The sequence below is a fragment of the Cervus elaphus genome, chromosome 11, assembly GCF_910594005.1.
Source record: "Cervus elaphus chromosome 11, mCerEla1.1, whole genome shotgun sequence".
NCBI classification, from domain to species: Eukaryota; Metazoa; Chordata; class Mammalia; order Artiodactyla; family Cervidae; genus Cervus; species Cervus elaphus.
This window is the reverse complement of record NC_057825.1, coordinates 11229763-11246095: the sequence shown is the minus strand read 5'-3', so window position 1 is coordinate 11246095 and position 16333 is coordinate 11229763. Positions and strand designations below refer to the sequence as shown.

The following is a 16333-nucleotide window of genomic DNA, read 5'->3' as shown; positions in this document are numbered from 1 at the left end:
TCAGTTCACTGATTTGACCCAGCATGGCTGACTCTTGTTTCTCTCTGGCTCTTGGCCCAATGGCTTTTACAACTTTACTAATACTTTCCCAGATTGGTTGATAGATTTATACTTAATAACCACTATAATAACCATATCTACTCTTCTACCATTTGTGGAGTGTTAGCTACTTGCCAGACACTTTGTTAAATATTTTACATACATTATTTCATTGGATACTCCCAATAAATTCACAAAATGGATATTATAATCCTCTTTGTTCACACATTGAAACAACGGCTCAGAGAGATTATTTACCATACCTTTATTGTGGTCTTATATTTTACCCTCTTGATAATCTGATAATCTGTGAGATAAGTAATACCACCTTCATGTTAGGGATGAGGATGCAGAAGAGCTGTCTTCCCCAAAGTTGCAAGTGAATAATAAAAGTAAATGGTGGTAGGGTCAAGGTTGAACGTTTTCTCATCCCAAGCCTGTTGCTTTCTCAGCATTATAGTGTCCTTCCCCTGACTGTCTTGTTCTTAACTGGCAACTGGGAAAGGCTACCACAGTGGCCACTGCAGGAGGTCTGTGTTCCCAGAGCAACTCAGTTCAGCGCCCAACCCAGAGTGTGTGCTGGACTTGCTGCAGTGCACAGAACAGCCCCTCCGCTGCCTCCACGATGCTGAGACCTGCAGCAGGCAGTGTGCCTGGGGGTGAAGATCACTCCTCATCACAGTACTTTGCCAGCTACTTCTGTTCTTGAGACGTAAAAGCTCTTTACTGAAAATGCCCACTAGTATCTGTGTGGAGGGGTAGGGAGGAGATGGGATGGGGTTGGGCATGAAAGAGGAGGATGCAAGTAGAGCAGCAGTGTCAGCATCTGTCTTGTGGCCAAGCAGTGTAGCGAGCAAAGATAACGCACTCTCCCCTCATCAGTAACCTCTTGCCTGAAGTGCTCACTCTGGCTCTGCAGACCCTGCAGGTGTGTGGCTAGCAGCCAGACCCCCAGACAGCAATGCCAAACCTATTCCTAGTTGAGTCTTGACCTGAGGGACACAAAGGAACTCCCACATGCCTGGCTTGAGTATATGACCCAGATCTGCCCTCTTGCTTCGGGAGAGCACACACCCGTTTTCCGAAGTTTTCTAGGACAGGCAACCATCATGGACCCCTGGCAGTCATGGTAGGGGGCTGGCAGCCAGCCCAGCAGCCCCCACTCAGTCTCCACAGACTGACTGCAAAGCTTTCCTCCACACCCCGCATCCCACCCCCTGATAAACAAATTGTTCTCTGTTCCATCAGCCTGCTTTCTCCTGCAGCCGTGCCTCCTCCACATCTGCCCACTCCACAGTTCTAACGCCCCTGTATTCCCTGTCTACAAATTATCAGCACTCAAAGGCAGAAAGTTGGACAAACACACCCATTCTTCTTCTAGGTTACCATTACACAAGCATGCTGGGACAAGGAAAACACGCCTGCAAGGATCCCCCAAACCACTGGACCATTCAGTCAGCAATTGAAGCTGACACTGTGTAAGTTATGTCCCATTAAGGGAGCTGAAAGGCCCAGTTGTCTCTTTTTCATTCATCTAAATGCACCTACTCCCAGAGGCAGTCATCGGCCACAGCCTTAGAGGAACTGCCATCTCAGCACTCACATACAGACTCCAAGATGAGAAGATAGACTGTGGCTGCAGGACAGAAAGTCAAACTTTTTGAGAAGGCTAAAAAACTTAGTAATGGTAGAGTCTGGGCTTTGGAGCACAACAGATCAAGGTGATAATCCCAACCCCATCTCTTTTAGCTTTGCAGCCTTGAGTTTTCACTCTCTGAACCTTTTGCTCCTCATATGTGGAACAGGGATAATATTAGTATGGTCCCTTAGGGAAGTGGTGAGAACTAAACAAGTAATGTTTGTAGAGCACTTAAGATGGATTTTGGCACAATAAACAGTCTTAACTGTTAGCTATTATCATTATTAACAGCAGCAGCAGTAGCAATCACTCCTGTTATCACAACCAAAAGAAAAGACTGAGTTTCCTTGAACCTACAGCTAGGGCCTTAGCAAGGAAGCTAGGAGGCAACTTTCCAGAGATCTGGCAGAAATGAAGCTAGTGCTCACAAGATAGACATGCCCATTAAAGCCCATCTAGTGTGAGGCATCTTCTCCTAAGAGTGAAGGAGTCTTGATTAGGGCCAGGAGCAGTCACTGGCTGGTGCTACAATCTGCTTTAAATCAAATTCACCCAGCTCACTGTCTGATAACAGCCTGATTAAGGAAAATGGGCACCATAAATTTGATTCAATATTTGAGAAGAGAAAAGGAGGTGGTCATGTATCATCTGAGAAAAGCCTTTTCGTGACAGCAGGAACTCACTTGAATTCAACAGTTGTGAAAAGCTAAAGGCATTTTGGGGGAGTGGGAGTAATGCTGCAGCAGACAAGGTAGGAAAGAGCTATGGCCAATTACAGACTCCACAGTCTGGGTTTCCAGCAGAGTGGGGACAGCCTTACAGTGATGAGCCTGATTCCAAAGGTTCTTGTACTTCTATTTCCTCTGGCCTCCTGGGAAGTTCCACATGCATCTCAGACTCTGAGTCAATCTCAGACAGGTGCATCTCTCTTCCCAGACTCCATTATCTTGGTTAAGAGAATTGGTGCCCACTTGCCTAGCAGTATCCCAACTTCTTCACTCACTGAGGCCCCACTGACTTTACCTCCCTGGCATCTCTTAACTCTGTGCTGCCCTCTCTAATCCCATTGTCACTGCTGCCTTGTGCAGGACTTGTTGACTTTTCCTGGCCTATGGACCAACTTCTTACACTGTATTCAGCCTTGTCCATGCAACCCATCCTGAACTCTCTAGCCACAGGAATCTTTCTAAAATGCAACCTGACACGCAGTTGCTTCACTTTAAAATGTCCTACGACTTAATACCACTGACACAATAAAATCCAAATTTTTTTCGATTAGCATTTGAGTATCCTGGTGACTTGTCTTTCCTGTATCTTTCTTTCCTGCCATCCCTCCCCTCATTTCGCTCTCTCTTAGATGTATTCTCTCTATACTCTAATCCACAGGATTGCATTTTGGTTACATGTTCAAACCACTCACTCAGAATCTCTATAATTTTTAGGACTCTGTGTTATTCTCCTGCCTGCCTCCTATTCTCTATAATCTGCTTACAAAAATTCCCCTACAAGACGCAGCTCAAATGTCTTCTCCTCTTTGGCAAGCATTCCCTGATCATGCAAGTAGAGGTACTCATTCCCTAGTCTATGCTTTCACAGTCCCTCATATGCCCTCCTCAATCTCCACTAGTATCACCCTGAACTGTAGATTCTTTCTGCTTCTATTTGTCCCACAATACCCTAAATCAAGAATATGAGCTTTCATCTCAGAGTCAGAAACCATGTCTGCACCATCTGTTATCTCAACACCTCTCCTCCCAACACACACAATAGGTGCTCAATAAATCAGCATCGCATCAGAAATGACACGCTGAAGTTTAACTTGTATTTTTCCACTGAAGGATTCCATAGTAGAGTGGGAGTACTAACAACAAATCTATTTCTTATCCTCAGAACCCACTTGAGAGCTCAGCTGCAACTCGTGTTTCAGAGTTAGCACTGTTCAACAGGACTTTCTATGATGAGGAAATGTTCTATTGTAGATCTGCAACTGTCCGATACAGCAGCCACTAGCCATATGTGGCTCCAGAGCTCTTGAAATGTGGTTAGTGTAAATGAGGAACTAAATTTTTATTTTTTATTTTTTTAAAATTTTTTATTTTAAGTAATGTCAATAGCCACTTGAGACTAGTAGCTATTATGCTGGATAGGGGAGCTCCAGATTCTCTCTGATAAGGACCCTTTGTAGAAAGTAAAACTTCCCTCACTAGCTCAGCTGTTACTGGTCCCTGCCTTGTTCTTTCAGCTCAAAGGATTGGAAAGAGTGGGACAGGGTGTTTTTTATGAAGCATAAAGCCAGGGAACCCCACACGGTCAGTGATCCCTGCCTACCTGCAGAGGGTTTGGGAAAACTCATCATCCCACAGAGGGCAGAGCACACTTTTTAGACAGCCTCAGGCTGCACTGGTGGATTCCAGGCAAACAGAGAGGCCAAGCTCACTGGGCCAGCTCTGCAAACTCTGACAATATCAGAGCTGGCTTAGGCTATCCAAACACTCAAGTTGGCCCAGAGTCACAGAGCAGGAGACAGGAGATTGATGGAAACAAGTGAATTAGAGGCTCAAGACAAGGGGTTAGGTTATCTGCAAAATCAGATAGCTCTGTTTAAGGACAAAATGTCAGCTGGGTTAAACTCTTGTCATTTATAGATTACCAACAAGCCAGTAACCATCATTAATAAGGAAATATTAGAAAACTGGTGGAGAAAGTACCCAGACTCTTCCCTCCCTCAGCTATGCAAAGGGCCCTTGAAGGTGTTGGAGCTTTGTTCCCAGCCTAAGTCTCAGCTTATTAGGATGATTAAGTGGCAGAGGGAGATGTGCAGAGAAGTTTGGGGGCTGGAGAAGTTGGAGAAGTTCCAAAAAGACCACCTTCTCAGCTTCCTTCCATGGAAGCACCTTTTCTTCTCTTTTTCTTGGTGTTCTAGAATGTCATGACTTCCATTATTTTGAACTGCCTAGTAAAGGAACTATTAAAATAGGATTTAAACTTTGTTTTTCATATAAATAAGTCAGTAAGTCAGAAATGTATCAATGGATCATTTTTTTCTGATTTGGGGATGTCACCTGCTCTAGGCAAGGAGGTTAGAAAGATCCTAGTCAGTGGGAAACATCAAGAAAGGAGAGCTCAGTATTTCAGTTCCATGATCTTATCTTACTGCATCTGAGATACAGTGAAAGAGCCTAAGATTTCAGTTGGGCAGGCCCAGATTCAAATATAGACACTGGGTTCAAATCTAAAACCCTCAAGGGCAAGTCCTTCTGAACTTCAGTTTTCTCATCTATAAAATGGGCATAACAACACCTATAATGCTAGAGGCTGTGAGAAAGAAAGACAATAATGTAAAATACCAAGCCCAGTGCTTGGCACACAGTAGGTACTACAATAACTCTGGGGTCCTGTTCTTGGATTATAAATGATAGCTCACAGTCCCTCACCTTATAGGAAAATCTCAGATTTCTGTTTTTTCCAGATACATTAACTTAGTAATCCAGATGTGATCAAAATAACAGCTTAGCACTTGCTAAGTTTTGCTGCACATTATCATTTTTTCCTCACAACTACCCTGTTGGAGCGGTATTGTCATTACCCTACTTTATGAATTCAGAACCTGAGGATGAGAGATTTGACCAAAGTTACAAGTTAGTCAGCAGCACAGTGAAGACTCACGTCCATCCCTGGGTGGCTTTAATGCCCATCCTGTGGAGTGCCAGGCACTCTGCCTGGTAGAGATGATAATGGTCTGGTTGCCTGAGACTTCCTCCCCAGCAAGGAGGTCTCACCTGTGTAGTTCTTCATCTGAGGGTGAGTACTTGGCAGTGACATCAGCCAGCTCCCCGAAGATCTGCTTGCTGTAAACAGTGAGGGAGGAGAGCAGGATTAACTCCTGCCACGTAGAGCTCAGGAGGCACGTGTAATCCTTGATTGAGAGCTCGCAGAAGAAAGGCAGTTTCTTGATCCAGGCAATCTGCCTAAAAAGCAGCTCGTCAGCCAGGCGGCAAAGCAGGGCAAACAGCTCTGCCTGAGTCACAGCGTATCTGGAGGGGGAACGGAGAGGGGAAAGTTACTTTTGGTGGCCAAAGCAGTGAGGATGGGGGCCAAGGAGGGAGATATTCCTAAGGGCACAAAGGGTCTCTGGCAGTGGGCTCCTTGCCCTTGACCATGGATCTCCAGTTCCATTCAATTCAGTCTAATGATAAAAGGATAGGACTGGGGCCCGCAGTAAGCTCAAGGCTGGAGGGGCAGGTTTGGTAAGAAAAGGTTACAAAGGGGAAAGGAGGCTTAAAAATTTGGGCAGTTGTCAGGAGTATGACTTTTAATCTTGGTGTCGACTAATGCTTCATGTGTTACAAAAAAATTCCCAGTCACTCGTGCACCAGTTTTGGCAATGAAAGCTCCGTTAGGGTACATCTGGTGCCCACTCAATACATGGGCTGACGCAAAACTCAATGTAGTCAATTGAGTCAACCATGATTGAGCTAGCCGTGGGGCGAGATAGCTGAAAAAGAATACAACACGTTCAGAAGCTTTTCTTGCTCTCACGGCACCCCCTGGTGGTGAGAATTCAGGAAACTAGAGTTGCTCAGCCCTTCTAAACTACTGTGCAATGGAAGGAACAGGGCCTTCCTCATCTCTGGGCTGGAGGAAATAGGGTTCCAGTTTTCTTTTTCTCAAGGCCCTGTTGTGTGACTCTTCTCCACACTCCCACACCTGACTTGTAAAGGTTTGATGATGGCTTCCCTGTAGGAAGATAATTGAATTTCCTCTTCTGAAACTTAAGACTAGCTTAAGAAATCTCAGGGTATCTTGGGCAGGCGGCGAGGAAGAAGGAGATCTAAGCTTAATAACACACTCAAATAGCCTATGGTTCAGGTCAAATGACTACTGAGTACAGCAATGGGTAGGCCTAAATGGCTGAACTATTATCTACTCAGGCAGAGCTGACAGGACTGAGTATTTCTTCCACTCACTCAGGCCTGCACACAGAGCACATGGCACTATGTTGACTAGGGATACAGACAGGCCGTACAACCAGTACTATGTTAAGAACCTAAACCTAATGTACAATGATATCCAGAATTACAGCTCATCTCTGGCACATCTCTGGCACATTTCAAGGTCTGGCTTACTTAAGCCCAACCAGAAACAAAAGCCCTTTAATCCCAGTTCCATAGGGACAGATAAATAGACCCAGCTCTATGAGAAATGATGTTCAAGAGAAAAATGAGAGACCACTGACTTCAATGATAAGCACAGATTTGTCCTCTGATGCCTGAGTCATCACTTATTATACCCTGACTCATTTCAAAGCCTGGGGTAGAGAGGCCCGGGATGAAGGTGGGTGTGGGGAAGGGGCCACACTGAAGCTGCAGGGCTAAACACAGCAAGGCTCACTCACCCATCTTCGATCAACATGGGCGTGCCCAGTGGCTCCAGGTCCTCGGCTGACACCAGCTGATGAATCAGACTGTATGACTGGGGATCCAGGCTTCGAGCTTGTGGGGGCAGAAGTGGCGAGTGGGCAGAATAGCTAAAAAGGTGCGGTATATATTGATAGTGTGGAGGCACAGACATCCCCATGTACTGATCCCTGAATGCCACGAATCCATTTAATTCCACAGACCTGCTGGAGAGAAAAGTCTCATGTCAAGCAGAACCATCACAAGTCCACTGCCTCCTCAGAGGAAGTCAGCCAGGAAGTGGCTCAGGTGTTCTTTGGCTATGCTCCCTGCCTTCAGTAAGCCAGGACCACAGTCAGTGGCAGCATGCACGTCTCCCTACTCGATGGGGACTCTGTGCCAGTGTGTATGGGCGTGGCTCACCCTTGGACACTCAGGACCTGGCAGAGCTGCACTGAATAAATATTGATTACACGGTCTCTGTGCCACATTTGGGGAGTTTCACAGAATACTCATAGACTGTGATGACAAAGGTGAGTGTTTATATTTTATACTGCTAGGACAATTAAGTCAGAGACAGGCTAAGTGTCTTGCCAGACCACAAAACAAAATCAGCACCAAGCAAAGAACCTGGCGTGTGGCAACAACTCCCTGGACATTCAAAGGAAGGAACAAGCTAGGGAACAAATGAATGAATAAAAACTATAATGAAATATATCAAGAGAAAGGCACATTCTTATCTTCCCCCCTTTTTGGAGAAATCTAACCACTCAGTCAACTAATATTACCTAGATGCATCTCCTGTGACAGGGCTGGCAAACTGTAAACCATGGCCTGTTTTGCTAAGTGAGGCTTTATTAGAACACAGCCACACTCATTCATTTACCTATGGTCTCTGGTCGATTTTGCACTACAATGGCAGAACTCAGTAGCTGAGACCTAGACTGTATGGCCTGCAAAGCCTAAAATATTTACTATCTGGTCTTTATAAAAAAATGTCCTATTGCAGAAATTTCTGGAAAAAAGAATCTTCTTTGGTGATGGTTATATTTCACACCTAACAACTAACTTAAGATACCATTCTAGCACCATGAGTTAAAAAACTGGTATTTCATGATACCAGCAAATCTGACTTACTTGAAGTTTTCACTGTTTCTTAAAACTTATAATGTGAAAATCTTTATTCTTGCTGAGGCAGAGAAATGATAGCTTAGTCCAATATTGTCAATGTGTCTTTTTTCCCCCAGTGAAAAAATAACCGAGAGAAAAGAGCTACAATTAAAATGTCATTCTGTTAGGTGAAGAAAGTATGGACACAAATAGTGGCTACAGCACTTTAGCAGTCTGCTAGAGAATGCCAACATTTTCAAGGTCTTTAGCTAAAAAATGGGCTGCAAAATGATGCTTTGCATTATCCTGACTCCTACCCCAAAAGACTGAGGAAGCAAAAGTACAGTGGCTGAGACAGATGGGCAGGAATAGCAGCCCAGCCCTGAGGCTGCTTGCTTGTGAGTCCACTCTTTGGGTGATCCCCAGATGATGCTGGGTTTGCCTTGAAGCTCACCTGGAGGAGAGTGTAGAGCCGGGTGAGGGCTGGTTGCTCTCTGAAGCCCTGTTCCCAGGGGAACTGTGGTCGCTGTCACCATGGTTGCTCCAATGATTGGCCTCTTCCTCAAATTCTTGCCCAGACATAATCCTTTCGATCTCTTCCTCTGATATCTTTGATAAGGCATTGATATATGTTAGACTGAGTGCTCAGGATACCCTCTGTTCCTTCTTTAGGACTGAGAACTTATTTAAACTTCATGGGGATTCCTAGAACTCTCTCTAGAGAAAACCAAATTTCCTCCCAGCCACCCCTATACTTCAGGTCTCTCTCTCATAATCTTAGGACAGTTTGGTTGCCTATCAGCACTATGGCTCACCATAGCCTTCCTTTTGCCCATTTCCCCTCCTCTCAAGCCATAAAGCCTCCAGGTTCCTCAACATTCCTCTTTGTTCTTCACCTAGTCTTTCCTACTGTTGAAACACCACTCTTCAATAACAAACTCCTACTTGCACTTTAAGACCCAATTCAAATGTCACCTTCGTTTTGATTCATTCTATTACTAAGCTCAGATAGAATTTTAGGTCTTTCTTCTATCCACTCATATAATTCTGTGTATTCTGAGAGACAGAATAGCATAACAGTTAAGAGTTTGAATTTTACAGTCAAATCACCTTTGTTCTAATACAGGTTCTGCCACTTTCTAGTTGTACCATCTCAGAGCAAGTCATATAATTATGTAAACCTAAGTGCTTTCATCTGTATAATGGAAAGAATAATATTAAGTATCATATAGGATTGTTGTGAGGATTAAATTAGTTAATATATTAACACATGTTTAGAAAAGAGCCTTGCACATAGTAACTATTTTTTTTTTTTTCATAGTAACTATTATAGAAGGTTGACAATGGTATCTTCATTACCACTGGATAATGTATCACAAAAATATCCCCAATAAGACCTTAGGCTATGACAGGATCTAGAAGAAAGCAGTACTCAAATAAATGCATGATGGATAAATGAATAAATGTCCACTTATTAAGTACTGACTATACACCTTTACATGAGTTTTCTTAGTAAGAAAGACATTTCTAAGCCTATTGAATAAAAGAAATTATAGCTCCACCAAGCAAACTGGCCTGCCCATGTCTGAGCAGGAGTCTGAGGAAGAGGCCGGAGTAGCCATGTATGCAGTCCAGTGCTCTAGCTACAATGCCATACAGGGAGTGGCCGAACACTTCTTCCATAAAGTGTGTAACCCAGGGTTGAGGCCAAGGTGGCTAAAGTCAGCACACAGAATGGGAGTGAATATTGAGTAGGAAGACAGATGAATTTTTGCTTTTTGTTCCTAAGAAGAGCCTGGGAAGACATTTTCTCCCAAGTCTATCTGACTCAAAATTGCATACTTCTTTGTTGCAGCAGCCTATGAGGGAACTTAGAGCTGCTCCAATCATAAACACAGGAGACATTTAGAACTGGAAGTCAGCCAACACAGAGGACTTGGAGGGAAAACGAGAATGTTTACGCGGTGCTCAAGCTGAGTGATTGGTTTTAAGTAGCTTAGACTGCATATTGAATTAGAGGGTTTGTCTTTTTTTATTCAGTCACAAGTAGCAAAAAAAAAAAAAAAAACCCCGACCCAAATCTTTTTTCTTAGAAGTCTGCAGAACACAGAACATTCTTTACATTTAACGAGACACAGGAAGACAAATGGTGCCATCAAATTACAAAATATCTAGTGAGGCCCTGAATGTGTAGCCTCAGTGATGGTGGTGAGAGCAAGACCAGAGCATGGAGGGCATGAAAGTACTTGAGTGTGGTGAGAAGGGCCAGTTATGGTAAAATCAGGCTTATCCTGGCTGGAGTCAAAGTTAGACTGTAGCAGTCTCTCCCTGTGGGTCCCATGGGACACTAAGCAATCACTAATGGACTGAACAGGAGATGGGGCGTGTTGGGAGTGCCTGAATCTGGGTTTAAATCTCATCCACCATTTCCTATCTAGGTACTTATTGTTGAGCAAATCATTCAAGTTCTCTGAACCTTAGCCCCCTCATCAGTAAAACAGAGGTAACACTCCCTCATAGCTCATGGTTCCCCCACTAGATGCTGGAGCAAACCTCACTATCTAACAGGTTAAGTAATACAGACTTGGGAGGTTAATCTAAGATAAAGTTATTAAGTGCATGGGCACAACAGGTGCTCAATAAGTGGAAATTCTATTCCTTTTTATTTTTAGTTACAATTAAGGACTTGGAGATAACAGCTCTCTCTTCCTAACATACCACCTAGAAACAGAAAAAGACTAAAAGGAAAATTATATGCCCAGTATCAAAACCACAAATGCAATGACAGATGAAACAGATTTTTCTGAGCATCAGTTTCCTCAATTCTGGAGAGAACAGAGAGTCTGTAGATGTAAATGACTGAAGATCCCTTGGCACGGTGAGCGAGTCACAGAAGGTACTCAAAGAACATCAGGTAATACTGAGGAAGGTTTTTAATTGAGGAAATGCTTAAGAATTCTTCCCAATGGATAAACTTTCTACTGTATCTAAATATAAAAAGAATGAATACAAATAAAGACCATATGTGAAAAGCCCATAGCTAATATCATACCCAAAGGTAAAAAATGGAAAGCTTTTCCTCTAAGATCAGGATCAAGGTAAGGATGCCCACTCTTACCACATTTATTCTAGATATTACTGGAAGTCGCAGAGCACTAGGCAAATTAAAAAAAGAAAGAAAGGAAAGGCATTCAAGTTAGAAAGGAAGAAGCAAAATTATTTCTGTTCACAGAAGACATATAAGATGTCACCAAAAAGCTGTTAGAACTAATCAAAGAATTCAGCAAGGCTGTAGGATACAAAGCCAACACAGAAAATTAGTTGCATTTTATATACTGACAATGAATTACCTGGAGAGAAAATTAAGAAAGCAATCTCATTTACAATAGCATTAAAAAAGAATAAAATACTTAGGAATAAACTTAACTAAGGAGGTGAAAGACTCGTACACTGCTCAAAGAAATTAAAGACACAAATAAATGGAAAGTCATCCTGTGTTTATAGATTAAAAGACCCTAACATTCTTAAAAACTCCATACTATCCAAAGTGTCCTATAGATTCAATGCAATCCTTATCAAAATTCCAATGGCATTTTTTTCTGCAGAAAAAAAAAAATCCTAAAATTCATATGAAATCACAAAGAACCCCAAACAGCCAAAACAATCTTGAGAAAGAACAACAAAGCTAGAGGCCTTGTATTTTCTGACTTCAAAACATATTACAAAGCTAAAGTAATCAAAACAGTGAAGTGCTGGCACAAGGACAGACATACAGATCCCCCAAATAAGCTCAGATATATGGTCAAAATCTTTGACAAAGTTGCCAAGACTACACGATAGGAAAAGGAGTGTATCTTCAACAAATGGTGCTGGGAAAACCACCTATCCATATGCAAAAGAATGGAATTAAGAGTTTTACCTACACTATATGCAAAAAGCAACTCAATGGATTAAAGACAAACATAAAATTTAAAAAACTCCTAAAAGCAAACAGAGAGAAAGTTTCTTGACACTGATTTTTTTTTTTAATTGAAGTATAGTTGACTTACAACATTGTGTTAGTTTCAGGTTTATAACACAGTGATTCAGTATTTTTGCAGAGTCTATTCCATTATAGGTACAAGATAATGGGTGTAATTCCCTGTGCTATAAAGTATTATCCTGTTGCTTATCTATTTTATATATAGTAGCTCATATTTATTAATCCAATAACCCTAATTTATCAATGAATTTGTGAATATGACACCAAAGCAAAAACAGACAAATGGAATTACATTAAACCAAAAGACTTCTGCAAAACAAAGTCAACAAAGTGAATGGGCACCTTCCAGAAAATTTTTACAAACCATATATCTGATAAAGGTTAATATTCAAAATATATAAGGAATTCCTACAACCCAAGAGTCAATTAAATTAATCAGCCTGATCAAAAAAATAGCAAAATACTTAATAGACATTTCTCCAAAGAAAACATATGAATACCCAAAAGGCATACGAAAAAATGCTCAATGTTACCAATCATCAGGGAAATGCAAATCAAAGCCATAATGAGATATCACCTCATACCTATTTGGATGGCCAGCATCAAATAAACAACTATGCAAATAAACCAAAAACCCCCAGAAAACAAGAAGTGCTGGAGAGAATGCAGAAAATTAGAACCCTGTGCACTTGGGTGGGAATATAAAATGGTGTGGTGACTATGTAATATAGCATGGAGGTTTCTCAAAAACTTAAAAATAGAATTACCATATGACCCAGTAATCCCACTCAGGCTATTTATCCAAAAGAGTTGAAATTAGGATCTTGAAGAGGTATTTGCCCTCCCATGTTCATTGTAGCCAAGGCCACTGTCACTATACCCAAGAGGTAGAAACAATCTAAATGTCCATCAATGGATGAAAAAACAAAATGTGCTATATATTACTTACAATAACCAGGCCATGGAAGCAACCTAAATGTCCATCAACAGAGGAACGGATAAAGGTGTGGTACATATATACATATACACAGTGGAATATTATTCAGCCATAAAAAAGAACGAAATAATGCCACCTGCAGCAACATGAATGGGACCCAGAGACTGTCATACTGAGTGAAAGTAAGCCAAAGAAAGATAAATATCATATGATATAGCTTTTATGTGGAATCTAAAAAAATAGTCCAAATGAACTTATGTAGAAAACAAACGTATGGTTACCAGGGGGTAATGGGTGGGGAGACTCAGAGACTAGGATTGAGAATCTCCTGTACTAGTACTATATACAAAATAGGTAATTTAAAAGGGACCTATTCTAGTACAGGGAACTCTATGCAACACTCAGTAATGGCCTATAATGGACATATGTATAACTGATTCACTTTGTTGTACAACAGAAACACAACATTGTAAATCAACGATACTCCAATAAAAGTTAAAAGCAAAAACCACAAAGCAAAAACAAAAAACCCAAAAAGTACTATATACAAAAATGGAGTGTTACTCAGCTTTAAAAAGGAAGGAATCCTGTCATGTGCTACAACATGGATGAATCTTAAGGACATTATGCTAAGTGAAATAAGGCAGTCACAGTAGGACAAGTACTGCATGATGCCACTTATATGATGTATCAAAAGTTGTCAAACTCTTAGAAGGGGAAAGTAGAATGATGCTTGTCAGGGATTGGAGGGAAGGAGAAATACGGAGTTACTACTAAAGTTTCAGTCACAAGCTTAAAACGTTCTAGAGATCTGCTATACAAAATGTGCATATAGTTGACACTACTGTATTATACACTTAATTTGTTAAGGAGGTATATTTCATGTTATATGTTTTTATCACACAAAATAGAGCAGATATGAATGGAGACTGAAATATATTAATTTGTAAGAGATATAAATGATTTGAATAAGTGAATAAAAATGTTTGATGAAAAAGAGAATCCAACTGAGTGCATATGTATACCAGGCTCACATGACAGAAAACCCTCCCATACATCATCAGTGTATGTCTTAAGACAACTCTGAATTCCTGTCTTTCTCTCATTCCCCCATATTCAATTGGATAACTCCTATCAATTTTACCTATTAAATATTTCTTGAATCTATTCCCTTTCCTCAATCTGCACTATTACCGCCCTATTTGAAACCACAGTCTATATCTCTTGCCTACACTTCTGTAACATTCTCCCCACATCCCCCGCTTTTTTTTGGGGGGGGCGGTCCACATGGTACATGGGATCTTATCTCCCCAACTAGGGATAGAACCCACACCACTTGCAATGGAAGCATAGAGCCTTAACTATTCGATCACCAGGGAAGTCCTATAAAATCCTTTTAACTGCTTTTTCTCTGCCACCAGTTTCACCTACCTTTAACCCAGGTCTTCAAAAACATGACTTTCCCACTAGACTGAGTTTACAGTACAGGGGGTCTGGCAAACAGTAAGTACTACCAAGTAAATGTTTGTGGGACTGAATGTGTATTACCTTCCTTACTTTACAAATAAGGCAATGAACTTTCTGTGGAAATACCTTTAACAACATTGAATAGCTAAGTAGTCTTGCTGATTTCTGCCAGATTAACTATAACCTACAACCTTAAGTGGCTGACATAAAAATCCTCTGGGAAATTCCCTGGCACTCCAGTGGTTAGAACTCCATGCTGTCACTGCTGAGGGCCTGGGTTCAATCCCTTGTCAGGGAAGTGAGATCCCATAAGCCATGTGGCCAAAAAGTTAACAAATAAATTATCCTCTGGATGCTTTAGAACCAGGATTGGGTTCACCTTCTGTAAAAATCCTTTAAGCAAGTTGAGGGATCACAAGAACTTTAATCATTATCTTTATATATTTAAGATTTTCAAAACACATTCATACCCAGGTTCTAAAAGCAGTTTAACAGGAATGAAAGTAAAGTTGGCTCCCCACCAGAAGCAGATAGGAGGATCAAGGTGAGCAGCTTGAGGACCATCTGGAGGCTTCAGCTTCCAGGGTGCATCACACAGAGTAAGACCCAGAACTCACCTGGACTGGCCCAATGCTCTTATTCCGGCCTCCAGGCATGCCATCTTCTCTGATTGCTGGAAGTAAATATAAAATAATAAGAAGCATGCCCACAAGAGTCTAGGCACAAAAAGAGAACTTATTTGGCCAAAAGCACAAGGCAGTAATTGGTGAAGCTAACATTAAAACACAGGTCTTTCTGGACCCAAATCACATATATTTTCCATCATAAGCAGCAGATACTTTTGGGCTCCCAAGGCACTGGATACACACACTGTATACATTCAATATGCTCAACAAACATGATGGCATTATTAGTAGTCCTACAGCTACAAATATCCCACCAGGATGATGAATTTGAAAGCCTTGATAAATTCAAGAAGGTTGGGTGGAAGACAAAAAGAATATTTCCATTTTTAAATACAGTATTTTTACTTCCAGTCTAGGTTATCCAATCTATAAAGTCCTTAGGGCATGGTTGGTTACCTGAAAAGGTAAAGGCTCCAAGCCTAACAGTTACCTGGGATAATTGAAAGGCTGACAGGAAGTTTGTTTTCCTTAAAGCAGAAATCATTCTTGGTCTTAGAAGAATACACATACCAACTTAAGACAAGCTGGAGTCGAATCCTGTTTTTGCCAGGTCTGAGTAATTACAAACAAGTTTATTCATCTCTCTGAATTTCAGTTTCAGAAAAACAAAGAGGAATATTAGAACCTGTCTTATGGGGAATTGTGAGGGTTACATATAATTTAGCTAAAGCTCTAAGAATAGGGCCTGGCATTTCCTGCTGGCTCAGAAAGCAAAGAATCTGCCCGCAATGCAGGAGACCTGCGTTTGATCCCTGGGTTGGGAAGATCCCCTGGAGAAGGAAATGGCAACCCCACTTCAGTATTCTTGCCTGGGAAATCCCATGGACAGAGGAGCCTGGTGGGCTGCAGTCCATGGGGTTGCAAAGAGTTAGATACGACTGAGGGACTACTTTCTACTTACGAAGTAGGAGGTAACAGTCGGCTTTAAAAGGCTGCTGTGAATTGGGGGCAAGAAACATATACAGTTAGATGAATATTACCTAGAGACATGATGGTTGTTGTCTAGAAGCTCTCTTTTAACCTAATTTCAAGTTCTAAACATCTTAAAATTCCTTTGCTGCTGTTCCAGGGCCAGTG

At 41.6% G+C, this 16333-nt stretch overlaps 1 protein-coding gene across 3 annotated transcripts in view; it reads right to left on the bottom strand.

The window, feature by feature from the left end:
• Nucleotides 1-16333, bottom strand: part of NR6A1 (nuclear receptor subfamily 6 group A member 1) — a 214715-nt gene that overhangs the window by 12793 nt on the left and 185589 nt on the right. For 2 of the 3 annotated variants that reach the window (XM_043916880.1, XM_043916882.1), the window contains 4 exons: nucleotides 15188-15243; nucleotides 8639-8793; nucleotides 7074-7301; nucleotides 5458-5712 (listed from right to left, as the gene is read on the bottom strand). In XM_043916880.1, the coding sequence (XP_043772815.1) occupies nucleotides 5458-5712; nucleotides 7074-7301; nucleotides 8639-8793; nucleotides 15188-15243 (694 nt within the window). The remainder of the gene's footprint in view (nucleotides 1-5457; nucleotides 5713-7073; nucleotides 7302-8638; nucleotides 8794-15187; nucleotides 15244-16333) is intronic. The other variant, XM_043916881.1, reaches the window with a different exon arrangement.